The following is a 15,769-nucleotide window of genomic DNA, read 5'->3' as shown; positions in this document are numbered from 1 at the left end:
CGTTTCATATGTACCAAAAATTTATTGCTATCTTGACAAACTTGCATATTTATTTAATATAAAAGTTTTCATCATTCGACGGTTGCACTTTAGAAAAGAAAATTTTTAAAAATTAAGAAATACCTTAAAAATACACCTTAAAAACTATACAAGAAATGGTTTAGAGAGTTTGAAATTAAACAGTAACATCTTAACATACAAATAGCGCGTTAAATTTGCTCGATATCTTTTGCGTCTGCGAATACACATTTCGCTTAGATTTTTATTGCAATGAGTAACGTAGAAGCTGAAGAATTGCATCTAATGGAGATGGCTTTGCCAACGGATACAGGCAACGAAAATCCGACAAGCGAACTCGGTTCGGTTGTTACAATTTTTGATCTTTGTTGGGAAGACATATTAATACCGAAGGTTTTATCGCTTCTAACCCTTAAGGAGCTATTCACATTTCGCACTTGCTCGCGAAGCGCGAAACGGCTAGCGGAAGCCGCTTTAGAGAGACGTAAAGAAGTCAATTTGTCAGGCAATAACAGCAATACAATAGATCTCGCTTTTTCTGTGCTAAATACTTGCTGTAAACATTTGGAAAATTTGCATTTGGCCCGTTGCCATTGGTTGAAAGACGAATTGCTACTACCAATACTAGCTGAAAACAAACGGTTACTGAAAGTGGTAAACTTGAATGAGTGCCCATATATTTCGCCAATGGCTCTTCAACCGATCATTGTCGATTGTAAAAATCTAAGGGTCCTAAAATTATCTAAATGTCAATGGCTAACTGCTGGGGCAATAGATGCTTTAACTTTGCATCAAAATAATTTAGAAGAGATTGATATATCTCATTGTCCTGCCATCGGCGAACGTTGTTTATTAATATTTTTTCGAAAATTGAATAAACTGACCATCTTATCGCTAGCTAATACGGCTATCACCGATCAAGTACTGGTAATGATCTCCAACTGTTGCCGCTTATTAGAACACATCAATCTCGTTGGCTGCACGGCCATTTCAGATTACGGAATTATGTAAGTGAGAGAAGTATGTTATATTTGTGCACGTAGCATATAAGACCAAGTGAATGAGATACAACAGAAACACGCTGATTCCAAATTAACTGATAATTGTCCATGCCAAATCATAAACTCGTTTTCGATTGCCAATTTGATCATTTCAAAATATGACCTATGATGTCGTACACACCGGTTTTCGTAAAGCAATTGTTAACCGCAGTTAACCATAAATTGTTAATCTTCAGTTCCAGGCCCCTGGCTTCCATTTGCACTTATTAAAATGGATCAATTCCCACGAAGTCCCCGTGACGTCAGGTGTTCCTCAGGTGCCTCCATACTCATTTCATATGTCAATAATGTTCGGTGATGAAATCACCAAAGATTACGTTTGAATCCGCGCATAGAGGTTTCTAGGAAGCTTGACAACTCTTACGTTGCAAAAAGGCTATATATGAACTTAGCCTATGCTTGAATATTCGTCTGTTGTGTGATCTCCTTCCATTAGGGTTAGGACTGCCTATGTCCTACTTAAATTAACTTTTAGTCTTAACGTCGTAATATGATTCGAAATTTGTTATTCCTTACAAGACTGTAAATGAACTTTAAAATTCGTGAGTAATTATATACGAATTTGGGACTTCAATAAAATTGATGATCTTTATAACTAACTAACACTATTCTGGTTGATATAGCGGCAGTAGCCTATATACGTGCAATGTGGTTGCGAGGATCCATAGAGTTCTCGACATCAGTAGTTCCGTTATAGAATGTCCCAATTTATCAGGATTGATTGGTTTTCATGCTCCTTACCACACTCCTCATATTATTTCGGTCTTAAAAAGTTATTGCGATTGTGATCTAAAACATTTTACATCCATCTTTCCTAAATATATGCATGTCAGTTACTGTTGTACTGCCCATAATCAAGTAAAGAATGCTTACTTACAGAAATTTGAGGTGTTTACGGTTTGATTTACCTTCGGCTATGGAATACTTTTTTGGTAAGCTTGCGCTTGTAAAATCGTTGTGTTTGCTAGTATATTACAGTATTCTTTCAATGACTGAAGAAATTGCAAAGAGCAGCAGCCACTGTTATTATAGGCATTGAGTTTGGAGTAATTGATACTGGTTATAAAATGGAGGTCTCTGGGGTTTTTCGAATCCTGTTGGGGGCGTTTAGGGTTTGTGTTTGTTTGGGCATTGGCGTAAATTCGCTCCAATTATCAATTGATTGACGACCATTCTAGTGCACTTGTTTAGAGTAAGAAATTGTTATGTTCAAAGATAAACAATGCTTTTACTCTAAACCAGCAATTTGTGTTGAACGAAATATGGAATCTATGCTCCGTACTGGTTTTCCTCAAAGTGTCAAAGCTCAAAACATTTTAAAAATCGCCGAAATTCTCGCATTACGCACCAATTCACACCACACAGCAGTTGTCTTTCTCACTGCGCCTGTTTTCACGTTTAAGTTAAACGTACACAAGCACTACTCCCTCTTTCCGCTGCTCTCTACCTTTAACTTATCCTGACCACCATCGTGCTGGCACATATGTGGTACCTACGGCCTAAGTAGCTGGTCAAAAAAAAAAATCTGTATCTTCTTTCCAACAATAAAATTTCGTGGATTATAAAGCTGATGTTTCTTTTATATTATACATCTCAATTTCCTTACCAATTAAATTAAAATTAGTGGACCTGTTTCCTATGCATATATAAACAGTTCTCTTTTTAAGTTTCGTTACTGTTGTTTCCTTTCGCTTAATTTTTGTTTTTCTTTTTTTTCTTTTTTTATTGCAGCGCAATTTCAACGCGTTGTACGCGTTTACGAACCCTTTTAGTGCTATGTTGTCCTCGAGTTACCGAACGATCATTAGGTCCTTTACGAAAACATATCTACATCGATAAAACAAATCGATCGGAACCAAATTTGAACATTAACGATTTTTACCCTAGTGATTTCTTAATTTATTAAATGAGGAGCTGTAGCCGCCTAAACATCTATTTTCAGTTTGTAAGTTATCTCTTCGCAACCTCTTCTCGAAAATCGGCTTTGCGTATTATTTTAGCTTGCACTTCAAATAATTAATGCTTCGAAATAGAATATTTGAATACTTTCCCTCTTCGTTGCAAAGATCATCCTTTGAAAATATATGAGAAACTCAACTACTTCTGTTTCAGTTTCTTCTTCTGAGAGGCATACATCCTAAAAGTAAGTTAAACGAACTTTCAATCCAGTCGAGTTAGATATGTGTACCTGCTCTCGACTAAAGTCAATTTGCTTAAGATTTAAAGATTTGCTTAAGATTTAGAGTACCTCACAGAAGTGTTGTGGATAGATTTAGTCGTTTAATGGTTTTTTTGCGCTGTCATGCAACAAAGTAAATTAAGAAAAAATTTCTAGTCTATTTATGATCACTCTTAAACGAAATGAATGCAAGCAATAATCATTTCCTTTGCAGAGCGTTAACTACCAATTGTACAAAATTGAAGTCGTTGATGGTGCAGCGTTGTGACCTAATAACAGAGCATTCGTTAGCACGCTTGAGGGGCCATGTTCATATCGACAGACCTCGAAGTAGCAGCATGTTGCTACCTTATATATATCCGTTGAACCCTCCTAATCATTTGTTCCTGCAAGTATAGAAATTTTAATTCTAACTTAATGTTGAAGCCAAATATATTTATGTATTTATGTATATGTGTTTTAATGTCAATTTGTATATATATATAGCTAAAATTTTTGTGTGGTAAGAGGTAAAACATTGTAAACATTGTAATGCGAAGTACACCTTAGATTATTGAAACTTAGTCTAAAATCAGAAAATTGTTAGCAAAAGAATCACTTTTAATAAATAAAATAATAAAAGCGCTACACAAACATTGTTTGCCTTTAATATTTAGTAACTTCGTATTCAAAATGCAACAATTAATCATTGAGCTCTTATTAGAGGTGAGGTGACTAGCTCATCTTCTTCCACAGATATTTTTGTTTCGGTCAACTCTTTAGCCAGATTCCTAAATGTCCCTTGATAACCATCCTCGACATTTTGAAAACTCCATTTCGAATGAAGTATTTTTAAATTCTCGTAGGCACGTTTCGATATATTTAAGCTGGGCATAATTTCTGCGAGAAGGGATTCTCCTCCTTTCTCGGTAAACGTTAAGCCACATATGCCCAAGTACGTATGGAATGGATCAGTGGTCGACTGAGGCCATTTAGCGAAGCCGCCAACCACATTGTCTTGCGTTTCCAACACGTAGGAACGGTTAGAATCAAAATCGGTAAGATGAAAAGCGTTTAATATTTGTAAAGCAGCCCCTATCCAAAACGAGTAGCATGTATCAGCGGGCTTATTGGGTCGACCTTGAAAGCCATTCACTTGCCTAAAGATACACCAACGTTTTATATCCTCAAGAGCAGCAGCACTTATACGGTTCAACTGGCCACTCAATTCGAGGGCTGCTAAAGCGCAGTAAGTTGTTCCACCATGCCCTTCTCCATATGTGTGTTGGCTAAAACCATTATCATATCGCTACAAAAAAATTTGCTGATTCAGAAAATTAAATCTCTATTTAGATTTTGGCAAAACTTACAATGCTATTCATAATAAATTGATACATTTTCTCCTTATTTACATCACCCCAGTAATCTAGCATATGACAAATGGCTGCTGCACAAAATACAAACCGCATATCGTGTTCGCTGCCATCGATGCAGGCACTAAAGCTCCCATCACTTCTTTGCACAGCTGCTACCCCTTGAAACAATTTCAGAATATATCTTCGGTTTTACAATCACTTTGATAATCTTTTTTTTTTTTGTACAACTCACCATCAACGATTATTTTACGATCCAATCGTGATAAATCGTCACCTAAAGTGATTAAAACGCCAATACTCGTATAAGTCATTGCTAAATGACCCCATTGGAAACAACGAACATTTTCCAAAAGTTCTTCATTGTCGTTCTTTATCATGACAAAACGTCCACCCTATTGCAAATTCATGTAATTTTTATTTAATGATTTAAATTGAATACCAATTATTGCATAAATATATACATATGTCTTCTGGATAACGGCGAAATCCCATTTGCTATTGAATTGTCAAGGGGTAAAATTTATTAAGCTATGAATAAATGAGCAAAGCAAAAATTGCCAATCCGCTAGGATAAGATTATGTCTACTTTTAATTCCTATTAGCTGGAGTAAAATGTAAAGCTGAAGCTAAAAATTCTCAATTTCTCAAGTCAACTATCAAGTGGCCGTTAAAATGTCAATTTGAAAGCCAAAAGCCCATATCCATATCTGTAAAAAGTGTTTTGCATTACAAAACGTGATAGCAGTCAACCTCATTAAAAATAAAAAAACTACAAGTTACATTGCTTAGAAGAGCCACAACACCCCTTAAGAGCATAGCTCCTGAAAAAAGGAATTCATACTATCTTCTTTACAACTTTCTATAACACTCTCTGAACGTTCATAACGGTATCAGGTTATGTGATCGCCTTGGTTCTACGCATGTAAAGTAGACTGGATGTTAAAATCGAAATATAAATCCGAAGTAGAATAGATGGTAAAAACAAGGCTACCGGCTGCGAAAAGTAAGTGTGTGAAAGAAAAGGTAAACCTATGCATTATCTCAGATTTGTTATCAACAAAAATCCAAAAGCACTGAAATATTACCGCGCCTCTTAAGAAACTTCATATTCTCCACAAAAAAGCTTCCATATTTATGCTAAAAAAAACAAGACTATTATGTTTGATGATGTGATATAATAGACTTAGATTAGAAAAATAAATTTTGGTCCTACAATGTTTTTTTTTTAAAACATGCGCTACATGGTTAGTGTACTCGTTTTAATAAATAATTTTTCTCCTTCAATACAAAACTGTGAACAAAATCACACAATTAAACATATTATTTGCGACTGCTTTATTCTTGTCCCATTCTTTTTTTATGAACGTGACTTTAATAGACGTGGAGGGCATAAAAAGTGTTTTAACAACGAAAGTAAATAATTGCTAATATTCTGATAAGAGTGAAGGAAAAATAACATTTAAATATCTGTCAAGATATTGTACTTATGTGTACTGGCAAACTTAGGTATCACGTCATTTCATGTCATAAATATGTTTTTTTAGATGACTTCAACTAAAATGTAATAACTTTTTTTATGCATGGAAGAAGCTCTCTCACTTGCTTAAATGAAGACTTACCTGGAAACCAGAGCAACAACGATGTTCCGGGCGAGGCGTAACGAGATTGCCATAAATCCAATCTATAATGTGCTTACGTCTAGCTTCTGTTATTAAATCTAAAGAATTCAGGACATCTAAACCGCAAACAGCAAAGAAAACAATCGTCCCTCTAATATCCCAAATATAATTTGAGTGTAAATATTGAGTGAATAACTTTAATAGTATCGACACTTACCTTGTGCAATCATGCGAAGCTAAGTTCGCCGGTAAAACATCTAAAAATCTCATAAAGTACTTGGCATGTTTTTTAATTCTATCAATATTTAAACCGTACGACATTTTCAACTGTTGCTGGAACGCTTTATAATCGATGACTAAGTCTAAAGCAAAGTAACAAAAAGAAAGTTAAAATGTAAAACTATTTCTTCAAATTTACAAAACTTCTCACCTTTATTCTTGGTAGATAATTGATCAGTGCTCTTTTTCGACTATTTGAAACAGCTTCATGGTTTCTATTTTCTACTAGGAAATGTACTTGTTATGAAGATAATGAAACGTGTGAAGTGCAATTGTGATAAACAATAAAAATAAATTTACACTTTACGCAGAAAACTAAATAAAAACACATTTGCAGTGAAGACTTCATATGATGGACAGCTGATTCGTGTTGTTTGAGGTGAAATTCGTTTATAAGTTGATAAAAACCGGGGCGCAACCAAATGGTTGTTTATAAATTGATAAATGAGAAATCAATGAAAAAAAGATGAGAAATTAATTAATAAATGAAGAGAAATGAATCGAATAACGGATTACCGCGTCATTGTACTTAAATCCTAAGTAAAGTGACTACCGAAAAATTTTTTAACTTTAACAAGAAGAAAAAGCTGAAACAATAAACAAAAACCATTTATTTCAAATTTAAAAGCTGTTTAGACAATTCTATATTTCTTAAGACATTATTCTCACCTCTTCTTTTTACAAAACAAAGGCGATTTATTTTCAATTTGTCACATTGTTTGTTTAAAATATATTGAATAATTTGCAACGTTATCTCTGATGACGTCATAAAATTTCTTTTGTTTGTTTTAATTATTTGATTTCACATATATATGCTCTTTGATAATGATGCGGGTAATCATATAAACAGGCGATCATCGCCGATTTATCGCCTTGTTAGGAGACACTTGACTATCGCTAATCACGTATTTACAAGTGCAAGTAAATACAAGTACAAGTATATACAAGTATGGCGGCAACACTTGTGTTGTGTCTATATATATGCCGCCAATATGAACTATATATATGAACTATCGTAAAGTAGTAAAAAAACCAAAAAAAGTGGTTATTTAAATACATTATAATATCATACATTATTAAATTTTTTATTTTAAACATTTTTTTGGCAAATAAAATTTTCAAATATAAATATTGTTATTCAAGTTGATGTAGTACGATCGTTAAGATAATTATTCAGGATGTTTCAATCAAGAAATTAAACGAAATTCATGCGAAATGTGGTGAGTTTTATTTCCACCATTGTTGATATTTTTGAAAGCAACTCTATGATCTTTCCATCCTCAACAGATGGTGAATTTTTTACAAATCACGCAAAGGATTTTGTATGAAACTAGCCAACGGCTTTGTGTGAAATTTCACATTTGCAATAGATAAGTTGTGCGAATTCTAAAATTATTAGATAATCGAAAAGATAAACTAAAAGTTTGAGTAAAAACTAACTTGTGTTTTATTTAGTGTATTTAGAGCACATTTTCGCTACAAATAATTCATTTTCAGCCAGAATATGATTTTCAACATTACAAATTAAAAAAAATTCATGAAAGTAGAAATTGCAACAATAAATAAAAATAACGACGTAATTAAATATAAAATATAAATAAATAAACGAATAAGAGACACAATAAGACACAGAAGATATCTTCAGTTTCATTTTTTCAAGTTTAGTTCAGTTAAAAACAGAGAAAATACATTGTCATAAACAGTTCAGACATAAATTTTTCTTTTGGCTATATCAGAAATTTCGCGAAAATCTGAAGTCCCGCGTACATTGTATGATTAATCAATTTTTTTGATGAGGAATGTGCAGAATGTGAGGAACCTGCATGAATAGCAATAAGTTATGTATGTTTTTTGTTCTTACCGTGGATTGTAAGAAAACAAAGGCTAAAACAACAAGTGCCGCCAATATGAAAAATTTTACAGGAAAAAAGTAATGTAATGGCGAAATGCAGAAAACTATTCTGCACATTCCTCATTATTCAAAAGAAAATTTTACTTTTTATAGAGAAATGAAGAGAAAATAATCTCAGAAAATAATTAATTGCTCTCGTGCTAATTTAACATCAATTATATCATTATAAGCCAACGCCTGAGCGTTTATTTTCCGCCTATCTTTTCGCTTTTATCTGCCTCTTTGTCTCTTAGTCTTTAATAATAATTATTTACCAATTTATCTTAGGCCATAAATAAATAAATTGAATAAATTGTATAAATCAATTGAAAGATCTTTAATATAAAATTTCTCATCAACATGCCTTCGGTCAATCTGTCTCTCTTTATATCGTCTGTGGGAAACATTCTCCTAGTGAATTTCTTTACTGTGTAATCCTTCCGGTAATTTTCGATTTACATTGATCCTAGATCATCACGTAACGAACATAATTGCAATAAAACCAAAAGAAAAAAGAAAAATCTTTATAGCTGCTCTGTAGTATTTGTGGTGTGTAATCACTATTCAAAGAACACGCCTACAATGTCCACAAGCTTCTACGACAAAAACTTTTATTTTGAAAATAGGAATCATTAACCGCATTCGCACCGTATTATAAAGCATGAAAATTTAGTCCTTTTACTATTTCTGTCTGTTTTAGAATAACGGTGATGGGTATAAAGAATTCGATTACGATCGAATACATTTTTTTTTTTTTAAGTTTTTAAAATTTCAAAATTAAGAATTAATTTTGTTTCTGATTTTTTTCGAATGCAACTCTGAAATAGAAAGAGATTTGCGATATGTTTGACTTATACTCGATACTAAGGCAAATTTGTTTCCAGCAATTTTATTGTCGCGAGAGAGCGCATTTGGCGATCATCGCTAGCAAATTTGCCAACCTGATTAGATACTCTTCGCGCTTATTGCCTACTTCATTGCTACCTACTTACATAATTACTCCCCTGTCGTGTAAAAAAATCGTGAATATTTGTAACTTATGGTAATTTTGGGGATATGTTCCGCAACTTTAAAAGATGAAAAAACTGCAAATATTTTTCAAAAAAACCGTGCAAAAAAGATAATAACGAAATCCATATTACATATTTATGGAATAAAAGCAAGTCACTTTCATTACGAACAAAAAATTAAAATTAGTATACAGGGAAAAGTCAGCCCATAAGTACAACGGGCAAAAATTTAAAATAGGAATAAAAATCAATCTCCCAACTGTAAGTAACACATTCCACTCACACATAAACCGACCCATTATTTCCCCCACACAGTATTCCTTCTATTGCATTTTGTGGCTGTATACATGAGGCTCTGTGAGATACTGGCAAAATTGGAATTAAGAGAAGTTCGTTTTTTTTTTTGATTAGCGATAGAACGAAAAATTCGTTTAAAAATGTGTCTATCGTAATTGGAGAAGAGTGTTATATCAAATCGTGTAAAAGGGGAGTTGTGTGTATGTATTTATTCATATTCAAGCATTATCTCTCAAGCGTAAGATTTTGTAGCATGCTTTTTATAACTTTATGGAAAAGAGTTTCGCGATCTGTGAAAGGGAAGCTATTATATTTATTAATGTTTATAATAAACAATTTGTAAGAATCTATAAAAATTTAGTAATACTAAATTTTGAGACTATCAACAATTGCGGTTTTGCAACTCAATAGTTTGATTGCAAAATGCGAAGTAGTTGAGCTGGAAATATTATTATTGGTTTTTGATTATTTGTAAAACTTCAAAAACGAGAGTGTTCTATTTTATTCACAATTATTAATTTTCATGATATTTATAACTAAAAAAAATATCATATAGCCAACAATCTGCCTTGACTTTATGACATTTATGCACACTTGAACCACGCTGTGCACGAACGCAGCTGTTCTATTATTCCATAAATAAGGCAAAAATAGTGATTATTTCTTATTGGCTCAGTCCATCTTAACATACCAAAAAAAAGTTTTATTATTTGTTAAATAAGTTTTAGATTTCAATTAATATGCGTTTAGTTCAATGCCTAAGATCAAAGCTCAAGGATTTCTCTAACTTTCCTAAAGAATATGTGGAAAGAAGCAAGAGACAAGTGAGTAAATGAATTAAGAAAACTACAAAATATTTTTTTAAAATTGAAATCTAGGTTTACTTTGAAACCCCTCGTGCACGTAATTACTTACCACGTACAGTAGAACGTAAAAAATTCCGATATACCACAAATCGTCCCTGGACTGGTAAGAAAACATAGCGGCATTTCATATTCAGATATCTTCTGTGTATTAAGATTTTTAACCGCGTCATTGTTTCTTTGCGCAGCTCAATTCCGTCAACAAAATATGCCGGGCACGATCCGCAAAAAGGTTTTCGTGACTCCAACTGGTAAGTTTGTTTCTTTGAGTGTGTCTGTGTAGTAAGTACTCCAATTATTATTTAACTGAATTTTAGAGGAATGGGGCTATTTTCGAGGAGATCGAGTTGAAGTGTTAGTTGGTAAAGATAAAGGCAAACAAGGCTTCATAACCCAAGTAATAAACGAACGTAATTGGGTTATTTGCGAAGGATTAAATTGGCATTATCGTACTGTAGCAGCAGAGAAAGGTTTTCCAGGCATTCTAATCAAGTCTGAAGCTCCCCTAGATGTAAAGGATACACATAACGTGTTTGCGAATATAACTCACATTTTCTTTTTTAGGTCACCAAAGATATACGTTTGATCGATCCATCCGATCTGCAAGGTTGTGAATGGGAATGGAGGTACACGGAGGAAGGCGAAATGGTTCGAGTCTCCACACGTACGTATATGTTGGATGATTGCAGTGAATGCATAGCGTAGGCTGTTTTCGGCATGGATATCCTTTGTCAAGCCAAGTCCGGTGTGGAAAAAACGACTAATCTGTTAAAGAAAACCGCCCATTTTCTGTGAAAACGATCAGTCTGCTAAAGAAAACCCTCTATTTTCTGTGAACACGATTAATCTCTTAAAAAAATGTACATTTTCTGTTAAAACGGTTAATCTACTAAAAACCTTCAAAATCAGTCAAAGTAAAGTAAAGTAAAAAATCTGCTAATTTAAGGAAGTAAACAAAAAGAAGAAGAACAACAAAAGAAATGTATTACACTCATATCGTCTTTACGTTATTAATGCGAATATTAATATCCTCAGTTTTCTTATAACCATAGGCACCGGGCGTTTAATCCCGATACCAGAGTCTAATAATCAAACTCATGATTATCGCGCCAAAGCGGCTTACATTGAGAGAGCAAAGGATACTACAGGTAATTATAATATGTCGGTTCTGTCAAATGTATTTTTTATAAACTCAATTATTCTCGCTTTTTGATTTATAGCGTCCGTGGTAGAAGAAATAACATTTGAACCAAAGCTATGTACATTCGAAATGGATATTATGGAAGAAATGGGCATTAAAGAAGAACGCATACCCAAAAAATCATATTGGTATTAAAGAGTTACATAAAAAATAAAATTGTTTGCTGAATGCCATTATCGTCTAAGTTTCTTGCGGGCGATAGGTGGATATAAAGTTTCACTATATTCTATTTCTTTTTATGTTCGTGTTTGTGTAGAAAAACGCAGAATACAAAGTAATTTTCTTAAGATACATAAGAGCACGAGCGCGACATATTTGGCGTACTTTACTTTTTATTCTCTTTCTTGCTATATTGATTTTTGCGGCCAACTTTGTATTAATGTTACTGCCAAAGCAAAAATTTTGAAAGGGTTATCGCAAAAATCATCTCTGTGATATTCGTATTTTCCTCTACACCAATGTGATACCCTTCCTCTCTCGTGTTTTATTCATTAACTTATTGGTTTACAAACATTGAAAACACGCAACAGCATGATGAAGAGGATAGAAAGGATAAATAACTGAACTCGTTTCTCTGCACATTAAAGCTGAAGCAATTTAACGGCCAACTGCGCGGGACTCCACAGCGTTTATCTAATAATAATGATAATTTTCCATCTTTAACTTAGAAATATATAACTCAGTCATGTTCCGTTCCTGTTTTACCTCATTGTCCAAGTACAAGCCTGTGGTAATCCAGGTATATTTATAAAAATAAAATAATAAAAAAAAAGGGGAGAAAAAAACCTATTGTATTAGAACTTTTTCCTTTTATTATTTTTCATGTCGAAACATATCTCGGTTTATAAAAATAGCTTGTAGAAATATATGCTTATCAATCTTTTCCTAGAGAAACATTTCTTTATAAACATGATGTAAACCTTTGAGCAAAATGCCTGCTATTAATTGGATAGCTACATATTTGTTTTGCTTCTATATGTGTAATCATCATTTCGTTCAAACCTCACTTTTTTTAAATAAGTTACAGCTAGCTTAGCAAAAGATTCTTATTATTTAAGGATTAACGGTCACAAATTTATTTCGTTCCCAAATATATCATGATATATTTCAACTATAAGTAGCATACAAAGGAACATATAAAGCAATGAAAGGAACATACATATTCTCTTTCCAATAAAGGTAAAGTTTGCACTTAAACAAATTGGACGCTTATTTTCAAATTTTTCGAATTATTGAGAATATATACGCTTATTCTCGTATGTGGCCAAATTTTTATACGCTTATTCTTACATTTTTAGCTTATTCTCGTATGTGGCCTAATTTTTATACAAATACTTGAACAATTATTCAACAAATGTAAAGGTTTGGATATGTTTTGGTGAGATATTCATAATGATCCAATTTTATTTTAATTTTTATAATTTTACTTTTTTATTAATAACTATTGCCATTTTTTTGGTAATTTTTAAATTTGTCAAACACAGTTGTAAAATGCTTTGATTTGTATCATTTCTCTCTGATAACCGTTAGCGGTTTTTCTCTTTTACATTGTTCACAAAAAAAACTCACCAATTTTTGCATAAATTATGATCAAAATACCATTTACAAAATGACTACTAATCACACTTGCATAAATTATGATCAAAATATCATCTACAATATGACTACTAACCACACTTACCATCTACAATATTACTACTAACCACACTTGCATAAATTGTGATCAAAATACCATCTACAGCAAAGCGGATTCTATTTTGACCCGAACTAAAGTTTCATAAAATAAAAGGGCCTTATGGGAGCATACTATCATAAATTGTTGCATTTATATTTCTTCCATACAATCGCATTGATTTGGTTTGAACGATGTGTCAATACTGTTTGCATACAAATTGATTATCTTCTTTCGACTCTTGGTCAAAGTAAATGGTTTGACTTTCTGAATACTTTCAAACTTCGCTTTTCCAATAGGTTGAAGATAGAATCGATTGGAGGAAAAAAAAAGAAGGGGGCATAACGTCACCTGAAACTCAAAAACGTAGCCTTTTGATCTTCAATGTTCTGAAGTTCATAAAAGGAATTCGGTTGAAAAAGTTATCTGGCGACAGACCTCCATTGATCCCAGACGTAGTAGATTCCATTAGAATACATTTAAACAGAAAGTTAAGGATCCGCAAGCTGACATGAATCGGCGTAGTTAGCGTACGAAGAGTATGACCCAGCTTCAATAGACCACACACTCATATTTCATCATTTGCATATATCTAGAGATATAAACCTTTTTGTGACAGACTCTTGTTTAACTCAGACGCATCTTCGATCATTTATTTCTTTGCTAAGCAAAGAAAAAATCCAAGATTATTTACTTATTGTTGATAAAGTTAATTAGATAACTTATAATCATTGGAATAATTATCTTGTTATAGACCGTAATAGGAGAAATTGGATGAAAGCGTTCTATTCTGTTCAGGTTTCTTCCCAGGTATTCTTCTTTTTTGTTTTGAAATGGAAAAGATGTTTGACTTGCGGTTATGGGCTTTGTTGTCGTGTATAACATCTGGTGAAAGTTCTTTAAAGGAGTATTTGCCGATATTGATATCAATTAAAAAAGATTTGTGTTCTTTTAATTTTCTTATCCACGTTTGTTATCATAATTATTTGATTTTATTTAAAGAGACAATGGTTTGAATAGAAGTGCAATTTTATGAGGAATGGCAATTAAACTCTCACGTCTACGTCTCCTCTTTAGCAATCTCTTAGACTGCTTCGATTTACGTGTGGGTATCAAGCAAGGTGTACGCAACAGAAGGGGTTTTTAGGTTTCAAACTAAAATTGCAAAAAAATTTTGTTCGAATTTGGAAATAGTGGAAAATCGAGCTGACGTAAAGGTTCTTACGCACAGTTAGTTCTGCATTTTATGCATTCGATTTTTTTTCTTGAATGCCGGTGCAATACTAAATGGAATTAAGCCAACAGGGTTGGGGCAACTCAGCCCTGATCTGTTTTTGTTATGTCAGCAAACAAGGTCTCGAAGATTGTTAAATGAGAGATAGGAACAGGGAAGCGAAGGTCATTCCTTACAATATTCCACTTCTATTCAAATTGTTCTGCTTTCAAATAAGTATCACAACAAGATCAGGTAAAAAAAAATTAAGGGAACACAAGGGAGATGTGTTCATGGACCAGTCACACGTATTTATCGCAGAAGTGTAAATGTAAATATTACTATACCCTACATCATTTATGGTATAGAGTATACTAAATTGGTGCAGTCGTATGTAACCAACAGAGGGGCTTAAGATGGACCTACCTTTTCTTATATCGATCGATTCAGAATCATAATCTGATTTGATCTAAGCTTGTCTGTCGACTTGTCCTAACTAGTAGAATTTCGGTATTCTAGGTTGTACGGTACGAAATCCTTGGACCGTCTGTGGCAATTCCTGAACCCCGTCTCATATAATGAAAACTGAAGTTCATACCTCAAAAAGGTGTAACTTTCAATCCTTTGTGACGAAAATTATATCATAATAGTAATTTAACATGAAAAAATTAACTATAACAAATTTGGACCATCTCGGCTTATTTTTTGGATTAAGAAGTTCACGAAAATTGTTCCTTTGTAAAGCAGAAAAATCTAAATTTTAATATGTGGTGATGGAAATTGACTCACAATATTATAACAATTGCATGCAAAAATAAATTCTACAAGATCTGGACCATCAATGCCTATTTTTGGATCCCGGCCTGGATAAGTATTAAACTTGTACAACACTAGGTTAACGCGCTTTTACATCGAAAACATGGCATTATTTTTGTGCTCTATATTCAAAAGACAAATTGTGTTAGACAATTTTGTGTAGGGTATTTAATAGCCTGCATTGTCCGACTATAATGTTCCTATTTGTTTTATTTTTATATGGCTAAGTGCAAATATACAAATGTTACTAAATATGGAAGAAAGTTTACTTTCGTGAGATCATCATCTAAGGTGC

At 33.0% G+C, this 15,769-nt stretch overlaps 3 protein-coding genes across 4 annotated transcripts; 2 read left to right on the top strand and 1 right to left on the bottom strand.

Moving 5' to 3' along the window:
* The first annotated feature begins 130 nt into the window (after positions 1 to 130).
* Positions 131 to 3,893, top strand: LOC119635349 (F-box/LRR-repeat protein 15). 2 transcript variants are annotated; one of them, XM_038030137.1, is made up of 3 exons: positions 131 to 1,025; positions 2,811 to 3,024; positions 3,473 to 3,560. In XM_038030137.1, exons 1-2 carry the CDS (start codon positions 271 to 273, stop codon positions 2,983 to 2,985), a joined length of 930 nt encoding a protein of 309 aa, XP_037886065.1. In that variant the 5' UTR covers positions 131 to 270; the 3' UTR covers positions 2,986 to 3,024; positions 3,473 to 3,560. The 2 variants fall into 2 exon arrangements, with proteins under 2 accessions (XP_037886065.1, XP_037886064.1); XM_038030136.1 differs by lacking the exon at positions 2,811 to 3,024 and having other exon boundaries at positions 3,473 to 3,893.
* LOC119635348 (geranylgeranyl transferase type-1 subunit beta) lies at positions 3,812 to 6,794 on the bottom strand. The gene is made up of 6 exons (XM_038030135.1): positions 6,663 to 6,794; positions 6,450 to 6,594; positions 6,233 to 6,383; positions 4,846 to 5,005; positions 4,608 to 4,771; positions 3,812 to 4,546 (listed from the first exon to the last, which is right to left on the bottom strand). Exons 2-6 carry the CDS (start codon positions 6,551 to 6,553, stop codon positions 3,944 to 3,946), a joined length of 1,182 nt encoding a protein of 393 aa, XP_037886063.1. The 5' UTR covers positions 6,554 to 6,594; positions 6,663 to 6,794; the 3' UTR covers positions 3,812 to 3,943.
* Positions 6,795 to 10,284: 3,490 nt separating this feature from the next.
* On the top strand, positions 10,285 to 12,197 carry LOC119635343 (probable 39S ribosomal protein L24, mitochondrial). Its single transcript, XM_038030123.1, has 7 exons — positions 10,285 to 10,533; positions 10,588 to 10,678; positions 10,761 to 10,823; positions 10,890 to 11,083; positions 11,137 to 11,236; positions 11,625 to 11,720; positions 11,793 to 12,197. Exons 1-7 carry the CDS (start codon positions 10,450 to 10,452, stop codon positions 11,906 to 11,908), a joined length of 744 nt encoding a protein of 247 aa, XP_037886051.1. The 5' UTR covers positions 10,285 to 10,449; the 3' UTR covers positions 11,909 to 12,197.
* Positions 12,198 to 15,769: the final 3,572 nt, after the last annotated feature.

This window comes from Glossina fuscipes, unplaced genomic scaffold (assembly GCF_014805625.2).
Source record: "Glossina fuscipes isolate IAEA_lab_2018 unplaced genomic scaffold, Yale_Gfus_2 26, whole genome shotgun sequence".
Taxonomy (NCBI): domain Eukaryota; kingdom Metazoa; phylum Arthropoda; class Insecta; order Diptera; family Glossinidae; genus Glossina; species Glossina fuscipes.
Note: the sequence above shows the minus strand (reverse complement) of the source record. Positions and strands in the feature narration are given on the sequence as shown.

Bases quoted from the DNA above. Each gene is read 5' to 3' on its own strand.
- LOC119635348 (XM_038030135.1), bottom strand. From the start codon at position 6,553: ATGTCGTACGGTTTAAATATTGATAGAATTAAAAAACATGCCAAGTAC. The intron at 6,384-6,449 runs GTAAGTGTCGAT...TTGGGATATTAG, and splicing joins GCTTCGCATGATTGCACAAG to AGGGACGATTGTTTTCTTTG. The intron at 5,006-6,232 runs GTAAGTCTTCAT...AATTTGCAATAG, and splicing joins GTTGTTGCTCTGGTTTCCAG to GGTGGACGTTTTGTCATGAT.
- LOC119635349 (XM_038030136.1), top strand. From the start codon at position 271: ATGAGTAACGTAGAAGCTGAAGAATTGCATCTAATGGAGATGGCTTTG. The intron at 1,026-3,472 runs GTAAGTGAGAGA...TTTCCTTTGCAG, and splicing joins ATTTCAGATTACGGAATTAT to AGCGTTAACTACCAATTGTA.
- LOC119635343 (XM_038030123.1), top strand. From the start codon at position 10,450: ATGCGTTTAGTTCAATGCCTAAGATCAAAGCTCAAGGATTTCTCTAAC. The intron at 10,534-10,587 runs GTGAGTAAATGA...ATTGAAATCTAG, and splicing joins TGGAAAGAAGCAAGAGACAA to GTTTACTTTGAAACCCCTCG. The intron at 10,824-10,889 runs GTAAGTTTGTTT...ACTGAATTTTAG, and splicing joins GGTTTTCGTGACTCCAACTG to AGGAATGGGGCTATTTTCGA.